Source organism: Capricornis sumatraensis, chromosome 7 (genome assembly GCF_032405125.1).
Source record: "Capricornis sumatraensis isolate serow.1 chromosome 7, serow.2, whole genome shotgun sequence".
Lineage (NCBI taxonomy): Eukaryota > Metazoa > Chordata > Mammalia > Artiodactyla > Bovidae > Capricornis > Capricornis sumatraensis.
The window spans coordinates 100,029,537-100,051,693 of record NC_091075.1 but is presented as its reverse complement, the minus strand read 5'-3'; the positions used below and the strand labels follow the sequence as shown (position 1 = coordinate 100,051,693).

At 50.8% G+C, this 22,157-nt stretch overlaps 1 protein-coding gene across 1 annotated transcript in view; it reads left to right on the top strand.

Moving 5' to 3' along the window:
- Positions 1 to 2,214: 2,214 nt before the first annotated feature.
- The window catches only part of SCD5 (stearoyl-CoA desaturase 5), a 172,655-nt gene continuing 152,712 nt past the window's right edge, over positions 2,215 to 22,157 (top strand). Inside the window, exon 1 of the mRNA XM_068975285.1 lies at positions 2,215 to 2,464. Coding sequence (XP_068831386.1) covers positions 2,215 to 2,464 — 250 coding nt within the window. The remainder of the gene's footprint in view (positions 2,465 to 22,157) is intronic.

Genomic DNA, 22,157 nt, shown 5'->3' with positions numbered 1-22,157 from the left:
GAAACTGACACCCTCAAATTTCAGGTTCTTTTGTCTCACGGGTCTATTCTTGCCTGGAGGATCCCATGCACAGAAGAGCCTGGTGGGTCGCCAAGAATCAGACGCGACTGAGGCAGCTTAGCACGCACACAGACGTTTCATGTTCTGCTGTCTCACTGGTCTAACAACAGTGCTGACATTTATCTGATGGCCCGGCAAGCATCCTTTCATTCTATAATTTCAGCTTTGTCTGAAGCAAAACCCTAACACTCACTCAGTGGCCTCCATTCCACAAGTCACATATCTTGGGTCAGTTTTAAATTATACATCATTTTCTTCTGGCTGATTGGACTGATTCAGGTCTGCTAACAACAAGACGCTCATGTGTGGCCCTTTCAAGTAATCAATTCTGGGTAATTTTTTTTTCTGTCTCAGACAATTCGAGAGGGCTTCCCAGGTGGTGTTAATGGTTCTGCCTGCCAATGCAGGGGATGCAAGAGACACAGGTTTGACCCCTGGGTCGGGAAGATCCCCTAGAGATGGAAATGGCAACCCACTCCAGTATTCTTGCCTGGGAAATCCCATGGACAGAGGAACCTGGGGGGCTACAGTCCGTGGGGTCACCAAGAGTCGGACATGACTGAGTGCACAGCATGTTCCACAGAATGCTGCAAAGAATTACTAACAATGGCTGATCCCGAAGTCAGCTTTGTCAACATAATAGTGTCCTTTCAAACTCACATTTATAGAATTAGCCAGCTGGAAAGAAGAGCAAAGATTAGATGGTTAGATGGCATCATTGACTCAATGGACATGAATTTGAGTAAACTCCAGCAGATAATGGAGGACAGATGAGCCTGGTGTCCATGGGGTCGAAAAAAGAGTGGGACATGACTGAGCAACTGAACAACAACAAGGAAATTCGTCCCTAGGGGACTGAGTGGGGTCACAGTGAGTAAGAATTAGCATTCAGGGCCCCTGGCTTCCATACCTAGGCCTGTCTCCTTCTGCTCACTGCAGGTGCAGCCACGGCTGTTCTGGGCACAGCCAGCTGCCCCTTCTCTGTACTCCTGTGCCATCAGGATGCTCTCCGAGGAGCTCTAAATTATCTGCCTTAGGGGGAATGAGCAGACAAGATTTTTTTCTTAGGTTCATTTGCCTTGGAACGTTCTGCGTGATTTTTTTTTTTCCTAAAGCCCCATTCTCAACGGGGGCTGACTTCAAGGCTAAGACAGTCCAGAAGCCGACTGGCTAGAGGAGAATTTGCCACGAACAGCTGCGAGGCTGAGGCGCCGCGCAAGTGGGCCGGGCTCGACTGAACACTAACCGGCCCCTTGATCATTTATCATCTGACAGGCGCTATCTGAGCACCTACTGTGTGCCTGGCTGCAGTTGTTCAAATAAGAACAGAGCGAGCGGCTGCCTCCATCCCCTCCACACAGGCCCCAGAGCCATAGGAGCCGGGAGACACAGGAACTTCTGATCGTCATCCCAGATCTGGCCTTAACTTGCGCTGCGATTTGGGAACAAGATTGCGAATTCTCCAGCCTGTAGCTTCAAAGATGGGGGGGAAAAAGAAGTCTTTTTCAATAGGGAAAGGTATTTCGGGGAACTGGAGAAACCACCTCAGCAGCGCACAAGTGGTGTGGAGGCTCTGCGGGCTCCCTGACCTTGCAGCCACAGCCCCCTCGACCCACTCCCCCGCGCCCCGCCCCCGGCGGAGGCTGCCCACTGCCCTGCGGACTGCCCCGTCCGGCCCCGGGGAGCCCGGGCAGCCGCGGCCGAGGGGGCGCCTTTCTCTTTAAGAGCCGCAAGGGCGACCCTGATTGGCTGTAGCTATGCAGGTCTTTCTTCCCCGCTCCCTCCGAGCAGTCCCTCCCCCGCCGCGCTCTCGGCTCTTTCCACACCCCCTCCCCTCCCCCGGCGCCCCCTCCCTCCCCGCGCGCTCGCCCCCTCTTCTCGCCGCCGCCGAGTTCTTCTCCGGCAGCCGAGCGGGTGATGCGCCAGCAACAGATGCCGGGCACCAAGATTGGCATCCTTAGGCCACGCTGAACGCCTGAAGAAGCGAGAAGGAAGCAGAGAAGGGCCGGGAAGGCGGGGACAGGAGGTGCCGGAGATCCCCCCCACCCAATCCCCTCAAAAGAAGGCAGAAGCCGCCGCCCCCACCGGAGAGCTCCGCGCCCCGGAGATCGCCGGCTCGCTGCCACTGCCGCGGGCGCCCAGGTCTCCCCAGCCATGCCAGGCCCGGCCGTGGACGCGGAGAAGGTCCCCTTCCGCAGCGCCAAGGAGGAGATCCGTGCGGGGGTCGGGGTCGAGGGCTCGGAGGGCGGCGGCGGCGGCGGCGGCGGCCGGGAGAGGCCCGGCGCGCGCGGGCACCGGCAGGACATCGTCTGGAGGAACGTGTTCCTGATGAGTCTGCTCCACTTGGCGGCCGTGTACTCCCTGGTGCTCATCCCCAAAGCCCAGCCGCTCACTCTGCTCTGGGGTGAGTAGTCCTGCCCGCGCCCCCCTGCGCCCCCGGGCACTGAGGCGCGGTGAGGCCGGCGGCGCCCGGGCGCGCGAGATCGCGGGTCGCCTCTGGCTGCGGGCCGTCTCTGGCTGCGGGCCGTGTGGAGCCCCCGCGGCTCTCGGTTCGCCTTCTCTCCTGCTCCCCCCGCTCCTCCCCGCCGCCCCCCGCTCCCAGGCCTGTAGTTGTCCGGCCTTTGGGACGGGAAGGTATTTCTATCCAGATATTTTCAACTTCTGCCCCCTCCGCTGTCTCCTTGAGTAGGCTCCTTTGGCGACCCCTGGATGGAGAGCGAGAGGGACTCGGGGTCCTGCGGCGCAGAGGCGCGCGAAGGGGGATGCCAAGCCCGGGCTCCAGGGCGGGGAGACCAGCGTGGTGACTGTGTAGCCCCTGCGCGTCCCAGGGGCGCTCCTATCGGCCGCCTTTCGGCGTCTCAGTCTCCTCCATGGGCCACGGACCTAGAGGCCGAGTGAAGGACTAGAAAGGGAGTTGTAGCGGGGGTTGGAGAGACCACAGGCGCAGGTTCAGCGTTGATTTTCGCGCAGGAGATGGAAGAAGCCAGTTCCCTTCCTGCGCCTGTAAGGCCCCTGTCCCTGCCCTCTCCGGGATCTCTTGTGCCCAGTTGCAGTTTTCCGGTCCCAGAAGTTTCTCGGCGAGCTCTGGCCCAGCACAAAGCTCCGAGGTGGCTGTGTAGACGCTTCCAGGCCTGTCCCCTTCTGACCAGGTGCCAGTCTGTCACCTGTAGCGCTCCCTCGCGCCACCCACTTTCCTAGCACCCCCACCCCTGCCAGCATGGGAGGGAACCCCGGAGCCCACTGCCCCTCTAACCCCTCCCCAGCTCCTGGGGCCGGGGACGGGGCTGGGGGTGGGGGGGCTTCAGAGCCTGCCCTGCATGACTCCAGTGGCTGACTCAGAACCGCTTCCAAACCCCCTTCCCTAGTAACCGGTTTTGGCCTCAGTCACTATAGTGGCCACCTTAGCCGGGACAAAAAGGCTCCGAGGGCTTTGGTATCCTGGGTTGAGAATCTGGTGAAGTAATTCGAAAAGCCCTTTCAGGTCTCCTGAAAGGAACAGGGGAGCAGGAGAAACATAACCTCCTTTTATTTCCAGAGGGGAAGAGGAAGGGAGAAAATATCAAGACCTCTTTTGGCAAAGCTTCCGACTTGGCATAGTGCCAGCTCCAAGTGCCTGGGTTCAGAATGGGGCCAGTGGGTTTTAACCTTTCCCTTGAAACTCTGTGGTCTGTGCTCTTGCAAGCAGACCCTTCCAGAAGATGGGTGGGTGCCTCTTGGGGAGGGTGTGTGGCTGAGCAGGGTTGAGGAATGTTGGGAGGGGCAGGGGTCTTTGGGAATCTGTGAAGCCTTTGAAAGTCCCCTGAAAGCTTTGAGTAACCTCTCCAAAAGTCAGTACACTTCCTCAATTCAGTGTCCTTTTCTCCATCTTTTTTGTTATGTATTGGTTTCATTCTCCTATCTTCCTTCTTCCTTTACCTCTAGATGATTAGATCGTAAGATGCTCAGCCATTGCTTCCTAGACACACTTCCTCCACCAGCCAACCAAAGCTCTTATTGCCCTGTATCCCCTAGAGCGGCTCCCTCTGCACCCCTCCTCTCTCCGTCCCTCCCCCACCAGGGGCAGGACTGTGCCTTTGGACTTCAGAGCCCTCCTGGCACCAGGAGATTAGGGCTTAGTCTTAATAGCTGCAGTGTCAGAGAGAGCTCAGGGAGAAGTGAGCACTTAAAATATTGTCTTACATGCCTGGAGCTCCACAGGCCCACAGACTCCACCATTACAGCCACCCACCCCCTGGTTTTGGCCTTCCCCCAGGAGCCACAAGGACAAGGCCTCCTCTCCAGGTTTGCCAAGTCACCTCTGCCCTTTCCCGGCCACTCATGGTGGTGGAGGCAGAATCTTTGTTCTGAAAGACCTTGGCCCGAAGATGGCATCCTGGCCCCAGACTCCTCCGGCTCCCTGGAGAAGTCAACACACTGCAGGAGTCTGGGATCCACCTTATGGGTGATGCTGCCAGGCCCATCCTTCTGCCTCCCTGCAGAGTCTTCTGCTTTCAGCTCCATTCCCCGAATCTTGATTCTCTCCCCACCTGGGCTTCATTGCCCTTCCCACCCCTGCTCCCTCCCCTCCGCCCCCCAAAAAGAACAGACAATGGTGGATGTTGTAGCTTCAAGATCCAAACTTGTGACTTAGAAACATTCCAAATAAGTGAATGTTATCTGATGGGTATCTTGTGAGAGAAGAAGTGAGGGAGAGAGACAGCCAAGATCGGTGTGCTGATGGTTAAAGGTCTCCTGGAGGACTGTTGATCAGGATTATTTTTGTTGAAAACCCTTGTGCCTTGAGCTACAGATTTCTCCCCACTGGATGCCTTTTCCATCCTCACTCCCACTGGCTCTGTCTAGTGTTAGGGCTGAGCTCATGCACCAGTGGGTTGTTCATCCACTTCAGGGACCTGGGTTGTCAAGGCAATAAGGCTTAGCCAGCCCATCCATTGCTTGCCACCCTCCACCCCAGGTATGGTTGCCCTGGAAACAGGAGGCATCCATGCAGCGTACCCAGCAAAGGATGTGTTAGGTGTGCAGTGTGGGGAGAGTAATTTGCTTGGCGGTGAAATGTCATCCATGAAAGATCTCATCAAGTTGTTCAGTCCAAACCTCCTCCATTGCCTCATCCCCCGCCTTTTTATGACTCTCCTTGGGGCCAGAGCAAGTTGTTTACTCTTCTTATCCTTACAGTTTTCTGAGTGGGCAGGCTGTCAGAATGGAACGCTCTTGGAGCCCACAGGTCCTAAGGGATGAGTTTATGAGTTTCAAGGGCAGAATATGAACTCCAACTGAAGGAAAAATCTTCACCTGAAGGTTCGAGCTCACAAATGGGCCTGCTTTGAGGATTTTTGACCAAAGGGGCAGTTAGTTCATGCCCTGTCTCCCAAGATGAGTAGAATAAGGGAGTGAGGTGCAGCGGTCATGATTCAAGGCCAAAGTCCTAGTGCTTTTTCCCAGCAAGCTTTGCCTTGTGTCTAGGCATTCTGGCCATTGGTCTCCAGAAACATGAGGAACTTTGCTGGTTTCCCTTGAAAGTCATTCGAGTCCCCTAAATATGCTTTGGTGACATCATGACTACCTCAATGAGAGGATCAGGCATGCGAAACAAGTCATCTTCCGTGCTCCTTTGCATCTTGCAGTTCTTGTTGTTGTTCAGTTGCTAAGTCGTGTCCAATTCTTTGCGACCCCATGGATTGCAGCACTCCAGGCTCTTCTGTCCTCCACCATCTCCCAGAGTTTGCTCAAATTCATGTCCATTGAGTCGGTGATGCCATCCAACCATCTCATCCTCTGCTGCCCCCTTCTCCTCCTGCCTTCAATCTTTCTCAGCATCAGGGTCTTTTCCAATGAGTTGGCTCTTCGCATCAGGTGGCCAAAGTGTTGGAACTTCAGCTTCGGCATCAGTTCTTCCAATGAATATTCGGGGTTGATTTCCTTTAGGATTGGCTGGTTTGATTTCCTTGCAGTCCACGGGACTCTCAAGAGCCTTCACCAGGATCACAGTTTGAAAGCATCAGTTCTTCAGCTCTCAGCCTTCCGTCTTGCCCCAGGCCAAATGTGTCCATTGCTGAAGTAGATACAGGATTCTCTGGTGCTCTTTTGGTTGCTAGAATCCAGCCTATGGGAGGAAGCTGAGATGTGGCAGAGGTGGAAGGCAGTCTGGCAGGAGCTTGGGTCAGGATAGGCAGGGGTTTGGAACCTGCTGGTCCACCAGTCAAATTCTGTCCAATCCTGTGAGCTGCCCAAGGGTGAGCTATTTTCTGTCAGACATTGGGTAGCCTGAATCCACACCTTCGATGGTCCTAACGTCTTTGTTGAGCTGTGCTTCTTTTTTTTCTGTCAAATCCTTGATATTGTTGAAGAGCTCCAAGAATGCGTGGCCTTGGACTTCTGTTTCATCTCCGGATTTTCTAGGGTGAAAGTGAAAGTGAAGTCATTCAGTCAGACTCTTTGAGACCCCATAGATTGTAGCCTACCATAGACTGTAGCCTACAGGCTTCTCCATCCACGGGATCTTCCAGGCAAGAGTACCGGAGTGGGTTTCCATTTCCTTCTCCAGAGGATCTTCCCAACCCAGGGATGGAACCAGGGTCTCCCGCATTGCAGGCAGACACTTTACCCTCCGAGCCACCAGGGAAGCCCACAGCTCAAAAGAGAAACAGCTCTCAATGTGAATCCCTGCTCGTCTACTTGTTCACCAACTGCATAGCCTGATGGGACAAATGAACATCTCCAGACCTCAGCTTTCTCACCTGTAAAATGGATAGATCCGTACTTCTTGCTCATGAGGTTGCGAGAAATAAATTCGATAATAGGTGTAAATTACTTGGCACAGTGGCTGGCCCTTGATTGATGTCCAGTAATTGTTAGCTCCCCTTATTATTCCTGGTCCTGATACTGGCTTTGTTTTCTTTAGTAGAGGGAAAAAAAGGCCCTCTTGCAGCACAATCAGTTCTACAAAGCTGGCATACAACGTGTCCTTCGTTGCCTCTTGCATGGAAAAGATTGCTTTGGTTTGGGAAACAACGGTTCTTTCTCAAAGTCTCCAAAGAGAAATGAACACAAATAGCCCTGTTCCTTCTCTCTCCCCCATCCCCTTCTCTTTCATCCTCTCTTCCTCCCCTTTTCCTCTAAAAAGTCACTATTTTGTAAGTAAGTACCTTTTTGTTCACCTGGTCTCTAGTGTTTTCTTTGGGGCTTTTTGAGTGGAGCCAGTTGCAATTGCTGTAAAAACAGGGCTTAATCATTTCTCTAAATGTCTTAGGTTCTCAGGGTTGAATTTTTCCCACATTTGTCTTCTTGAGTCATCTTTTTAAAAAAACAAAACTTTAATGTTCAAACTACTAAAAAACTGAAAAACATCGATGAGACTTCCCTTTAAAGTCTGTAATTCCCAGCCCATTGTTGCAACTCTTCCATTTTTAATAACCAGGCAAGCACTAAGGGCCGCTCCCCAGGCTGGGTGGAGTACAGAGAAACCTGAGAGAATGGAGTGTGCTTTTATTGGCTTCATAGTCTCAACAAGTATAAATATAGGTTGAGATTAACATTATTAACTCGGTTCTTTTTTTCTTCTAAAACTGGTCAAGGTCACTGCCAACTGCACTGTGATCCTAAAATGTGAAGTCCCTCTGCAGAGTAGGAACCAGGGCTGAGAACCCAGCTTTGCCTCTTAGGTCAGCTTCAGGCAAGTCTCTTTCCAGTGTGTGAGCCTTGGGTTCCTGGTCTCTGAAATAGAGATGATAATACTGAGCTGGAAGTTCCTTTAAGCATCAGGGCAAATGTCAAAGAGGAGCCGCAGGGTAAGGAGTTCTCTCTACTGCTTCTAACCCCCACCGCGGGGGCGGCCTCAGGAAACTCACAGGGCTTCAGTGTCTGTCTCTCTGGGACCTGGAGTTCTTGTGGCTCCAATATAATGCACAATGTTTAAATCCGAATAAAACATTACGACCTTTCCTGTATAACATTTAGTTCTCATCTTGTCCTGACTTGTGTATTGTAGAAAATTATAATAATTGCTTTAAAAAGCCAGTGATAAATTTACAGAACGGTGACACAATGTGAAAGTGTTAGTCGCTCAGTCGTGTCTGACTCTTTGTGACCCCATGGACTGTTGCCCCCCAGGCTCCTCTGTCCATGACATTCTCCAGGCAAGAATACTGGTGTGGGTAGCCATTCCCTTCTCCCAGGGATCTTCCCAACTCAGGGGTTGAACCCCAGGCTCCTGCATTACAGGCAGATTATTTACCATCTGAGCCACCAGAAATTTTCTAAAAAGGGCACCATTATCTTTGGCTGGCATTCTTCTTGTTGAGCATCTATTTTGATGTCCTGTCTTCTGTGATGTCAGTCTCCCCATCCCTCTGCTGTGACGTGTCCCGTTTCTGTGGAAGTGGCACCATCCTGGGATTGAGAGTATGGGTATTGCAGTCTGAGTGTCTGAGTTCAAAGCCTAGCCTCCCAGGTACAGTCTTGGGCAGATCAGTCACCCTCTCCAGCTTCGGTGTCCCCAGTTGCCCTGTGAGGATGACAGCTCTGCCAGCGTCAGTTCGCAGCTGGAGTGAAATGAAACAAGACAGTAAAGAGCTTGACCCTTGCTACTTCCCTTCACTCCTTCCCTTCCTTCAGCTCCTCCTTGGTGGTTAGGACTTGTTCCAGCCTCCACACTACCCCTGACCCCCGACCCTGGTTGTCAGAAAGCCCTGGTCATGGATAAAGCAGTTGGTTTCTGATTCGTTTCCCCTGGCAATGGGCTGGTGGCCACCACAGCAGAGACCCATTCTCCTCCCTTGTAAATGCCCATAGTTTGTTCACTCTGAGTGTGAGCAAGCCACGGGAGAGATCCTCACAGTTGCACATGCAGTCAAGCACTCATTCACCCACGAATTCATTCATTTTTTTCCTTTTTCCATTTCAACTATTGTCAAAACATCAGAATCACTTGGATGTCCTTTATAGTATTCAGAAGCCTGGGCCCCCACCTGGACTTAATGAATTGGAATCTCTAGGAGGGAGGCCCTGACTGTTTTATTATTATTATTTTAAGGCATTTGGGTGTTTCTGAGGCACAGCTGGTGCATTTAATTCCCTGCTCCGTATTCAGTTACGCTTATTATCACCCATGACTTGCCAGGCACCCGCGCCATCCCTCCCTGACTTCATGGCACTTAAGGCCGGTTGGGGAGACAGAGAGGTGAGAACCACCAAGGCAGCCTTAGCTGCAGAGCACCAGCCTGGAGGAGTCAGGAAGGTGCCCTTGAGGAGGGGACTTCGCAGGGGGCTCAGTGGTAAAGAACCCACCTGCCAATGCAGGAGATGCAGGTTTGATCCCTGGAGAAAGAACTGGCAACCCACTGCGGTATACTTGCCTGGGCAATCCCATGGACAGAGGAGCCTGGCGGGTTACAGTCCATGGGGTTGCAAAAGAGTTGGACACGACTTAGTGACTAAACAACAAGCGAGAGGAGGAGGTGGCTGAACTGAGCCTGGCTGGAGACCCCTGCTGAGGGGTTCAGGTGAGATGGCATTGCAGCCACAGGACAGAGGTCCCCAGGGGAGAGAGAAGAGCCGGAGCAGGGCCAGTCCAGGACCTGAAGATTCAGAGGGTTGAAGGTGATCAGGGCCCAGATCCAGGGCAGGCAGTCAGTAGGACCAGCGGGACTGGGAGGCGATCAGGCTTGCAGAGCGGCTGCCCTTATCCTCTACTTGCCTCTCACCTCTGCTCACCCATCACATACGCCAGTGGTTCTGAGCACATAATTTCTAGACCAGTCACATGCTGGTGGGATGAGTGAGCCCGAAGGTTTTCAGGAAAGACCCTAAGGCAGACACCTTAGAGCGAGTGTGCAGTGGGGCTGGGTGCCTCCCTCTTAGGCTCTCTCAGGGAGAGCTAGAAATAATGTCTCAGCTGGGCCTTTGATCTCACAGACTCGGGGGTATTGTGCCAAGACTAGACTACTGATGTGCCCCCAAGGGTATAATAGCACTGGCATTCCAGACCCAGGGCGCTCTTCTCCTCTTGTGCTCGTCTGCTCTCTTTCCTCTTTCTCTCAAAGGTACAGGTGTGTGTGGGGGTCATCTGACCTCCCTTTCTCCCTGGAACCTGAGTTTAAACGGCTAGTTCTCACTATCCTCCTTCCTACGTCCTGCTCCCCATTTCTGCAGCCTGCTGTTAAAGGCTGATGCTTACATGCTAAGTCCTTTTGGTCATATTCCATTCTTTGCATCCCTATGGACTGTAGCCCACTAGGCTCCTGTCCATGGGATTCTCCAGGCAAGAATACTGGAGTGAGTTGCAGTGCTCTCCTCCAGGGGATCTTCCCAACCCAGGGATCCAACCCGCGTCTGTTTTGTCGCCTACATTAGCAGACAGGTTCTTTACCACTAGCGCCAGCTGGGAAGCCGGTTAAAGGCTGAAGGGCTCTGTAAGTCCCAGCAGGCTGTGGTCCACCAATCAGCAGCAGCATCATCACCTGGGAGTGTGTTAGAAAGACTCTCAGATCCCATCCCCGACCTACTGAATCAATACCTGCCTTTTGATAAGGCCTCCGGGTGACCCGTCTGGGTTGAACTCAGAGAAAACACTCCGTTAAGTTGGGCCATAGACTGACAGGTCAGAGAAACTGGACAAGTGGGATTTGTCAACTCTTTCGTCGTCCTTCTAATGGCCTCTTCCCCTTGGTGTCCCCTCCTCCTCTCTTGCCTCCTTGTAGCTTCTTTTAGAACATGTTGGGATCCTGCTTCTCTTGCCAGCAAAAGGCTGTTGCTAAAATCTTTCAGCCGGCAGCCGTGATGTTTAATTCATAGGCTAGAAAATTATTTTTATTTTCGTGAGTAGAGCTGGGGAAAAATAACAGGGAGGCTCAGTGCATGGCCCTTGGGAACTCAGCTTGAGTCTTTAACAGATGAACTGGTAAAGATGAGGAGGCCTGGGGAAAGGGCCACCTTCCACCAAGGATACTTTTGGCTGCAAGTAGCACAAAACTCAGTAAGCCATAAAAGACAAGGAAAATTTCTAATTTCACAGGAAAGTAATCCTAAGGTAGGGCGCTTGTAGAATGACTCAGAAATGACATCAAAGAGCAGATTTCATTTCTGCCACGGTGGTCCTGTGGAATTTCATTTTCCACGTGGTTGCAGAATGGCTGCCAGATTTCCAGCAGTTACAACGATGTCCTACAGAAGAAGAGAGAGACTCCCCGCTCCTGAAGTTTCACCAGAGAAATTCTCTCCTGGTTGTCTCACAGCTGTTGTCTGCTCAGGATCATCAGCAGGACTGGGTCCCAAGTCCCTTGTTAAGCCATCATTGGCAAGGGATTCAAGCTAATCAGGGTTGGCCTCTGAGCCACGTGTCACATGAGGTGGGGTTTAAGAACCAAACAAAACCCAGGCTCTGGGGGAGGGAGGAAAGGGCCTGGCTGCTGGGACAGCCAGCACCTCTGCTGCAGGGCCTGCCTTCACTCCCTCTGCTACCCTCCCTCCTTGGTGTCACCTCCATCCCATGGGAAGGCACCGGATTCACATTTCACGTGCTCTTCCCCTCTACTCCCTACCCGTTGGGCTTGTCCCCACTCCTGGTGTCATCTCAGTGAGTTGTCAATGTCTGCCCTTTCCATGAGGCTCTGAGCTCTTTCCTGGCATATCTGCCTCCCCAGGCCCCCAACACATGGCCTCTGCTTCATAGACATGGTGCTGGGAGGGTGGATGAAGGAAGAGTTGAATGAATGAGTTTGATGTCTGTGTGGCCTTTTTTAAAAATTGGAATACAGTTGCCTTACAAGGTTGTTGTTCATTTCTGCTGTACAAGGAGGTGAATCAGCTACATGTATGCATCCATCTCCTCCCTCGTGGACCTCCTTCCCACCCCCACCTCCCCTATAGGTCAGCGCGGGGCACAGTTGAATCCCTGTGCTGCTCAGCAGCTGCCCACTAGCTGTCTGTTGTACACAGAGTGGTGTATATACGTCAGTCCCAATCTCCCGATTCATCCCACCCTCTCCTTCCCCCGGGCTTCCCTTGTGGCTCGGCTGGTAAAGAATCCGCCCGCCATGAGGGAGACCTGGATTCGATCCCTGGGTTGGGAAGATCCCCTGGAGAAGGGAAAGGCTGCCCACTCCAGTATTCTGGCCTGGAAAATCCCATGGACAGCATAGTCCATGAGGTTGCAGAGTCGGACATGACCGAGTGACTTTCACTTTCACTTTCTCCTTCCCTCACAATGCCCACATGCCCTTTTTCTATGTCTGTTCCTGTCCTACAAGTAAGTTCATCTGTACCATTTTTCTAGCTTTCTGTGGCCTTTCTAAGGAAAGTTTTCATTTTGTCTCAACTTTAGAAGTGGTGTTTTTTTTTTTTTTTTCTCTCCTGTAAGAGAACTTTTCATGTGATTTTGGAGGATGGACTGGGGAGAGAGAAGTCATTCTTAGTGCCCCAGGATTCTGCATGCCCCTACAACATTTTGCATGATACACTCTGCACGTAAGTTAAATAAGCAGGGTGACAATATACAGCCTTGATGTATTATTTTTCCGATTTGGAACCAGTCTGTTGTTCCATGTCCAGTTGGTCTCTACCCTCCTTTTATAACTCAAAGGAACAGCTGTGATTTTCCCTAAGTAGTATATACAATTTAATGTAAAAGTTCCATGCATGAAATTAGAAATGAATCCCTAAAATGTAACTGTTCCCTGGAGTAGTTAGTCAATTTACTCTTCTAATAAATATGTTCATAAGAAGCTTTTACAGATGGTTATGATGAAGATCGTCCATATTCCCAGCCTGTGAGTCACTGGAGTGTCCCCAAAAGCAAGTAGCTTTGCCCTAGAGTCTCTATAAGCAAAGGAAGATATTTATTAGCAAGTGTGAATAATACCCACATCTGTCCCCCTCCCATCACCCACCCCCAAACCCATTGTGTTTGGCTCCCTGGCTCTTGACAAGTGGACAAGTTATTAGCATCTTTGAGCTCTACTGGAATTACTCTAGACTCTCTTGACTCTAATGTGGAGCTCTGGGGAGATTTGTCTCTACCTCTCTGAGTATAGACTGGCTATGAACCTAAACTTAGCAGAGCTCCCACGAGGGCTGGGATAAACCACAGTTATTAGTGCTAATATTCCTTCATGCACAGAGCTGGTATTCAGTCAGCGTGTGCCCAGTGGTTAAAATCATTGAACAGCAGTGCCTTCCCTGGTACTCCTGCAGTTCCCAGCAATCCAAGAACTACAGCTGCAAAGCTTAAATCTGAAACTAAATTTGTTCTGATTGGTTTTGATCGGGTGGTGCCCTGGTGGGTTGTTAATTTTTTTTTAATTGAAGTACAGTTGATATGCTATATTGTGTTAGTTTCAAGTGTGTAGCAAAGTGGTTTGGAGATACATACATACATATGTATATATTCTTTTTTCTGTTCTTTTCTATTACAAGTTATTATGATATTGAATATAGTTCCCTATGCTATATTCAAATATTTTTATGTCATCGCTGCATGAGCATTTTCTTGTTATCATATGATCCAAATAATCATTACTTTGTATCCTTGTCTAATTGAATGAGAACTCTAAAAAAAAATCAGTTGATCATTCTGGCTGAAATTTATATTCTAAACCATGTAAGGAAAGGTACTGCTGCTGCTGCTGCAGCTGCTAAGTCGCTTCAGTCGTGTCCGACTCTGCGCGACCCCAGAGACGGAAGCCCGCCAGGCTTCCCCGTCCCTGGGATTCTCCAGGCAAGAACACTGGAGTGGGTTGCCATTTCCTTCTCCAATGCATGAAAGTGAAAAGTGAAAGGGAAGTCGCTCAGTTGTGTCCGACTCTTAGCAACCCCATGGACTGCAGCCTACCAGGCTCCGCCGTCCATGGAATTTTCCAGGCAAGAGTACTGGAGTGGGGTGCCATTGCCTTCTCCCAAGGAAAGGTACTAGGACCCAATTAAAATTCTGGGGTTGAAAGTAACTCACCTGTCCTAATAAAAACTTCCTTTGTGATAGAAGCAATGTGCACCTAAAAGGTGATTTTTATTTTCTAATTTATAATTGCCTTTATGTAAGGTTTCCCCCAGAGAGACTTGATACTAATTTTATTATCAGAAAAAAATGACATTGTAAAAATAAGGTTGTAAAGGTGTATCTCTAGGTGTCGGGAGTGGGGAGTGCAGAATTGGAGGACTTTGCCGCTCATCCAGGTGGTACTCCTAGCTCACAGGTCATTGCTCATGACGTAGTAGATGGTATCTGGGCACCCAGCAGCCCAGGATTCCTGCCACTGAAACCATACCTGAGGCTTGGTACAGGGAACTGTCTTATTGATGCAAAATTCCAAACATACACAAAAGTAAACAGAATGGAGTTTCTGTATTCTCCCACACTCCCTGCTCATCTGGGGATTTGTCTTTTTCCTTGTAGCTTTTTACTTAGATATATAATTTCAGACACACAGAACCAGTGTTAAGTTCCCTGTTCGTATAGGTAGCTCCCATATACTCTAGGCAGACTGAACTATTTGCATCTTATCCCACTGGCTTTATCATATTCTCTCATACACATATGCATAGAGAATATGATAAAGCCAATGGGATAAGATGCAAATAGTTCAGTCTGCCTAGAGTATATATGTGTGTACACATATGTGTGTGTGTGCTATTTTTTTCTGAGCCATTTGGGAATAAATCAGAGCTATCTGTCCTTTTATCTCAAAATACTTCAGTATATATTTCCTAACAGTAAGAATACAACGAAAGGGAATTTCCTGGTGGTTCAATGGTTAGGGCTCCACATTTTCACTGCCAGAGGCAAGGGTGGGGATCTGAGATCCCACAAGCAGGGAGGCTAAAAATAAATAAATAAAAATAAAATATTTTTAAAAAGAATGCAACCACTGTACAATGTTCAAAACTAGGAATTTAACTTTGATATTATCTAATCCAGGCTTCCCTGATGGCTCAGCGGGTAGAGAATTAATCTGCCTACAATGCAAAAGACACAGGAGATGCAGGTTTGACTCTGGGTGGGGAAGAGCCCCTGGAGGAAAGCATAGCCATCCACTCAGTCTTCTTGCCTGGGGAATCCCACGGACAGAGGAGCCTGCTGGGCTACAGTCCACAGGGTTGCAGAGAGTCGGACGCGACTGAATCGACTTAAGACACACAGGCATTGTGTTGAGGTACTTCTGGCTACACTGTCCACATAGAAAACCTCGAGGAACAGCTTTTCCCCAACTGCCCCCAGCTCTTTGCGGGAAAACAGCTTTGAGGAGCAGTTTTCGGAAGCAGGAAGGGGTAGAACCCGAGAAGCCGGCATAGGTAGTGAGCGAAACAGTGGTCCCCAGAGTGGTCTGTGGACTGGTACGGGGCTCATCTGAGCTACTCCTCCCGGAGCTGCCCGGACTCTGTGTTTTCAACAGGTGCCCTGGGTGGCTCTTCAAGCCTGTGGGTTGGAGGTGCTCTGACCTGGGGGACAGGTGGCCTGGGAGTGATGCAGTGTCCCTGGCAGTTTTACACCACATCCCCGCCCACCTGTCCTGTCTCAGAAATGATGCAGGACTGTCACCTTACCGGAAATCCCACTGGCCCGAGATGCCTTCAGGCAGCTTTGGGGGAATGGGAAGAGCTGCAGGGGTTCTCCACGCAGGGCTAATCCCGAAGGGCTGGTTGTCTCACTGCAGAGAGGACGTTAAAGCAGATGGAGAACCGCCCCCCGCCCCCGCCACGCCCGGGGCATGTGGTCCTGGACTGCTTTGCGTGTGGTATGTTTTCTGGGGGTAGGGGCGAGGGCAGAGATGCTTGGCTCATCCCTGAGTCTGTGGTGGGGAAGCTGTTCAGAAGAGGTGGGGGGAAAAAAAAAACAACTCAGGAGAAAACCTCAAACAAATAGCCCTAGGCTTCAGAAACCCCCGCCTTCTCGGAAGAGGGCTCTGAAACCGTTTCTTAGGACGGCGGTAAGGACTAAGTTAGGTGCGGCGTCCAACTGCGCAGCCTCAGCGCTTCCCCTTCCCCAGCTTGCCCTCAGGGAAGGACCAGCCCCAGGAGAGTCGCCGTGGCATCATTAGTAGCGCCCCCAGGACCAGACGTGCGCTTTGGTGCTGGAAATCCGCTATACAGATGTGAGTTCATTCAGTAAATGTGTCTTTTCTAAATATGTAAGTCGATGGAGCCCTGCTCTCTGGGCCTTTTCATCTCTGAGGCTGGGTGACTTTCCAGACATCTTCATTTGAGGAGGAGCAGATACCGCTGGGATCAAGCAGACGGGGGTGCAGTGCAGCTCTGCCTGGGACAGGACACCTTTAGGGACATCCTGGACCCAGGCTCCTTGGCCACCTGAGATATGAGGGCCCTTGGAAATGTTTCTGACTCATCAACAGATGACAACCATTGGGAAGACACTCTAAATCAGGGGTCCCCAACCCCCGTGTTAGGAACCCAGCCGCACAGTAGGAAGTGAGTGGTGGACAAGCAAGAGAAGCTTTGTCTGTATTTACAGCCGCTCCCCGTCAGTTCCATTACCACCTGAGCTCCGCCTCCTGTCAGATCAGTGGTGGTGGTAGATTCTCACAGAAGCTCGAACCCTACTGTGAACTGCCCAGGCGAGGGATCTAGGTTGGGTGCTCCTTATGAGGATCTAATGCTTGATGATCTGATTCTGCTTTATGGTGAGTTGTATAATTACTTCATTATATGTGTGTGTGCGTTAGTTGCTCATTCGTGTCTGACTGTTTGTGACCCCGTGGACTGTAACCCACCAGGCTCCTCTGTCCATGGGATTTCCCAGACAAGTATACTGGATACTGGAGGGGGTTGCCGTTTCCTCCTCCAGGGGATCTTCCGGATCCAGGGATGGAATTCAGATCTCTTACACTGCAGGCAGATTCTTTACCGTTTGAACTACTAGGGAAGCCTAACACAAGGTAAATTCCCTGGTGGTCCAGTGGTTAGAACTCTGAGCTCAAAATGCAGGGGTTTGATCCTTGGTCGGGGAACTGAGATCCCACAAGTCACACAGCATGGCCAGATACACACACAATAAACGTAATGTGCTTGAATCATTCAGATGCCCCTCCCCCAACACCATGTCCATGGGAAAATTGTCTTCCATGGAACCAGTCCCTGGTGCCAAGAAGGTTGGGAACCACTGCTCTAGATGTTCACTGCGCATCCAGTGGAGGCAGTGGGCTAATCCTAACCTGCGTCCTGTCAGCGTGGCCGTACGACTGAGGTGACCGCCCTCGCCTAGGACAGTAGTCAGTTCCCCCTGCCGAGGAGCCTTCCGCTCCGTTCTCCTGGCAAGTTGCTGCTCTCTCCACGTCCTTTTCTCTTTTAGCACCCGTGCGTCTCAGGCTGCAGCCGGCACCTGTGTAGACAGCCGCCTGTGTAGACAGCTGGGCTGGATTTCTCACAGTGATGTGTGTGAAGAGGCGGCCAAGAGCCTTCCAAACCCAGCCAGGCCTGGAGTCTTCCCGGTGAAAGAGAAATGCAAAACCCTGAAAGCAGAGCTCCTGTTGGCCCTGTGCCCAGGCAGCCGGGCGTGTGGGAGAGGCCCCCGGAGCGGTAGACAGACAAGCTGGTCTCACTAGGCTCACCCCCCGGAGGCTGCCAGGTGCTTCTTTAGTCTAAAGGTTGGAGGCAAGACTTTGGACTCAGGTAGATTTTTGCTGGTTAGCAAACTCCCAAGTCTCTCCCTGGTCAGAGCCATTCCTAGTGGTCATTAATCGGGTCTATGACAAAAAATGCTTTAGGAAACTCCCTGGTGATCCAGTGGTTAGAACTCTGAACTCCCAATGCAGGGGTTTGATCCTTGGTCAGGGAACTAAGATCCCACAAGCCGCACAGCATGGCCAGATACACATGCAAACCGATAAATACACAAATGAAAATGTGTTCCTCTGAGCTTATTTTTTTAAAAAAGCTTAAAGTATTTTAAAGTGTAAAAGAGTTTCCTCTGCACCATGGTGATGTTGCTGACTAAGCAGATTGGTTTCTGATGTGTGCTCGGGTTCTAGGAACAAGTGAGGGTACGCTTTTGGGATGCACTTTTCCATCTTCTTGGAGACAGGGAGGTGGAAAGATTTAGATGTCTAATTAAATTCTGTTTCACACACATTTGTGAACATGTGCCTGAGATTCCCTGATGGCACTGGTGACAAAGAGCTCATCTGTCAATGCAGGAGATGTAAGAGACATGAGTTCAATCCCTAGGTGGGAAAGATCCCCTGGAGGAGGGCATGGCAACCCACTCCAGTATTCTTGCCTGGAGAATCCCATGGACAGAGGATTGGCAGGCTACAGTCCGTAGGGTTGCAAAGAGTTGGACATGACTGAAGTGGCTTAGCAGGAGCACCAGCCTAGTGTGGGCCATCTGCTGGGAATACATAGATAAGCAAGCTGTCATTCCTGCCCACAAGATGCTCAAAATCTAGAAGGGGAAACAGACTGAGGAGAATTGTAATTCAGTGTGATAAACTCCAGGACAGAAGTGGGCCTGAGGTATGCAGATGGCCGGAGGAGGTGGGCATGGTGGCTCTTTTAATCCACATAATAGTAATCCTTCAGGGCGTTCGTATCTTCACTGCAGTTCTGAACAATAGCAAAACTTTGCAAACAAAATTATTTCACCACTAAATAATAGTGGGAAAGTGTAACCCAATGAAGCCATTTGGTGGCAAAGTCTGACCTAAACTATTTATCCTTTACAGTCTGAATAGTCATACTGATGTGCTTAGGGCTTCCCAGGTGGTGCAGTGATAAAGAATCTGCCTGCCAAGCAGATGTGGGTTTGATCCCTGGGTCGGGAAGACGACCTATAGAGGAGGAAATGGCAACCCACTCCAGTATTCTTGCCTGGAAAATTCCATGGCGGGCTACACAGTCCATGGGGCCACAAAGAGTCAGACATGACTGAGCACGCACACTCGCCATTGATGTGTCTGATGAAGGACCCACTGTGGGTATTACTGTAATGGATAGGCACTGTATTACCTTTCTCAGATCTGAACAATTCTGAATCTTGAAGTACATCAAACCATTGGGTTTTGATGGGGGCCTGGGGACTTGTCCTGGCATCGTCTGCATTTTGCGTCTGAGAAGGCAGAATGCAGGGCGGACTCGTTTGCCTGAGATCAAGAGCTATAAGGGGCGGTCAGGGCTGGCGGGAATGTCCTTCTGGTTTCCGGACCCTGCTGGGCAACCCCAGGTGGCACTACCTTGAGAGGCTCCGACTTACACTGCAGTGGTTTGGGCACCGGACTCCTGGGTGACTCTGGAGTGGTGATGGATTGAGGTGGCATTGCCCACGGATGTGCCCAGGCAGCTGTGATGGGGATGTGAGTGTCAGTTTCCCCCCGTTGGTCTGGGCTCGGCCACCTCACTCTGGTGGTAGTCAGGTCCTGTTTGACAAGGAGCGAGTTTTCTGTGCTCCTCTGCCCATAAGACCTGCTCTTGCCCTGTCCAAAAGCTGCCCACTTCCCCACCCTGGGTTCTTTCTCACTGCTCCTTTCTGCCGTTTGTCTCACATTTTGTTCCCATCACTGTCTTCCAGTCTGTTACCCTTAAGGTTTCTTCAATCAGCGGGAAAGATGTACTTGCAAATAATTATGGAGTTTTGTAGGTCAACCCCAGGATCAGCCTTGTGTTCAGATAGTGCGTAGCCAATGGTGAGAAGTGGTTTTAGGGACCCAGGACAGGCCTGAAACAGCCCTCAAATCACCTTTCCCAGCTCTCCTACCCACTGAAGCAAGGATTCTGGACTGAGACTGCATGCTTCAGGGGTTTCATGAGCCCCTGAAATAGGTTTTGTGTGAGTTGGCATTTTTTTCTATTAGATTCTCAGCAGAGCCTGTGACTTTAAAAAGGTTAAGTGCTGCTGGACTGGAAAGAGCCTCATTAAACATGTCAGTGTTTCCTAAAAGGATAAACAGTAAATGAGTGTTCATTTATATACTCTCATCCATTATTGCCTCCTGTATCTATAGTCAATATGACCACTTTCATGCTTTATTTAGTAGGCAGGGTAATTAAGCTTTGATAGGCTGAAGGGCGGGGGGCTTCCCAGGTGGCGCTAGTGGTAGAGAAGCCTCCTGCCAATTCAGGAGATGTAAGAGAGGTGGGTTCGATCCCTAAATAGGGAAGGTCCTCTGGAGGAAGGCACAGCAACCCACTCCAGTATTCTTGCCTGGAGAATCCAACGGACAGAGGAGCCCATAGGGTTGCACAGAGTCAGACATGACTGAAGTGAATTAGCAGTAGCACGTGCTGAAAGGAAAACCTGATCACTTCTGGATTCCATAGGTCTTTATCAGGCAGGTCTCCATAGAACACACCAGACCCCCTGCCAAATGGGCTTCCCTAGTGGCTCAGAGGGTAAAGAATCTGCCTGCAATGCGGGAGACCTAGGTTCAGTCCCTGGGTTGAGAAGATCGCCTGGAGAAGGGAATGGCAATCCACTCCAGTATTCTTGTGTGGAAAATTCTATGGACAGAGGAGCCTGGCGGGCTACAGTATATGGGGTCAAAGAGAGTCGGACATGACTGAGTGAGTAACGCTTTCACTTTGTGGAGCACCCCGCCTCTCCCACCTTCACCACCAAATAAGGAATCCACTTGCACTGTGGCACATGCCAAGAACAAAAAACATAGGGTGTTTTTCATCATCTTATTTCATTCACAGTTCTGCCAGGTCTTCTCATTATGAGGGAAGCAGTGATGGTCCCTCCAGGGGCCTTTCCCTGCTGCTGCTTTGCTGTTCAGTCGCTCAGTCTTGTCCGACTCTGCGACCCCATGGTGTGCAGCACGCCAGGCTTCCCTGTCCTTCACCATCTCCTGGAGTTTGCACAAACTCATGTTCATAGAGTCAATGATGCCATCCAGCCATCCTCTGTCGCCCCCTTCTCCTCCTGCCTTCAGTCTTTCCCAGCATCAGGATTTTTTCCAATGAGTTGGCTCTTCGCATCAGGTGACCCAAGTATTGGAGCTTCAGCTTCAGCATCAGTCCTTCCAATGAATATTCAGGATTAAAGTCTCTGCTTATCTCTGCTTATTGAAACTCATAATAATTATTGAATAAGAGCCCTTTAATTTCATTGTACACTCAGTCCTGTAAATTATTTAACTGGTCCTGATACTGGGAAAGATTCTTGGTCACCTTCTCCCTTCCTCCCCTGTCCCCAACCTCAAGGCTTCCTTCAGGGCCAGGACTGCACACAGTCACAACAAAGGGTATGTTCCTAGAACTTCCCCAGTGGTCCAGTGGTTAAGACTCTGCACTTCCAGTGTGGAAGCCACAGGTTCGATTCCTGGTTGGGGAACTAAGATTCCACATATGGCATGGTATGGAGAAGTTAAAAAATAAATAAAAAATTTTAAATGTCCCTTTTTGGTGATGGGAGAGTATTTAGCCAGACTTACTCTATGGCCTTGCATTCTCACCCTGGTCATGCACCATGAAGTGTGAAGAGGCCACTGCCCAGGATAACGTTCGTAGTGTGTGTCCTTGGCTCCCTCTGATATCACAAGGGATGTTCCAGGACTGTTTCCCAGAGAGCTGCCAAGACCATGGGCCTTGGCCCTGAGGACTTACTTCCTTATCATAGAACTTGTCTTGGTTGCACTGGATAAATAGAATAATGATGCCACTTGACAGGCGCTTTGCTCTGTTTGGCAGGAACCCACATTCCAGGAGCAGGAAGGGAGAGGGCTGTGAGGAGGAGAAACGTGGGATGCTCAGAGCTTCCCGTTCCGATAGCGTGACCTTGGACAAGCACCGGAGAGTCTCCCCATCCCAGTTATTCATCTATACGGTTACTGACTCCAAAGTGACTTTGTGAGGCTGGTTGGTTAAGGGGCTCGCTTGTAGGGCCACCAGCTCCCCCACCCATCCAACAGGTCTCTGGCCAGAACAAATGGCCACAGAGTCTGCAGATGAGTGTGGGTGCAGTCCCTGAGGACTAGCCTCATTCAGTGTGGCTGACCTGATGTGCTTGCCTGCTGCCCTTTACCTGCCCTCAGCACACCTCCACCCACACCCCCACACCTGTGGAGGTGCGTTCCTCTGCAGGACCGGGAGCCACTGATCTGAGCTTCCCCAGCCCCAGCCTGCCCAGAAGCCTTCCAGCCTGAAGCAGACATCTG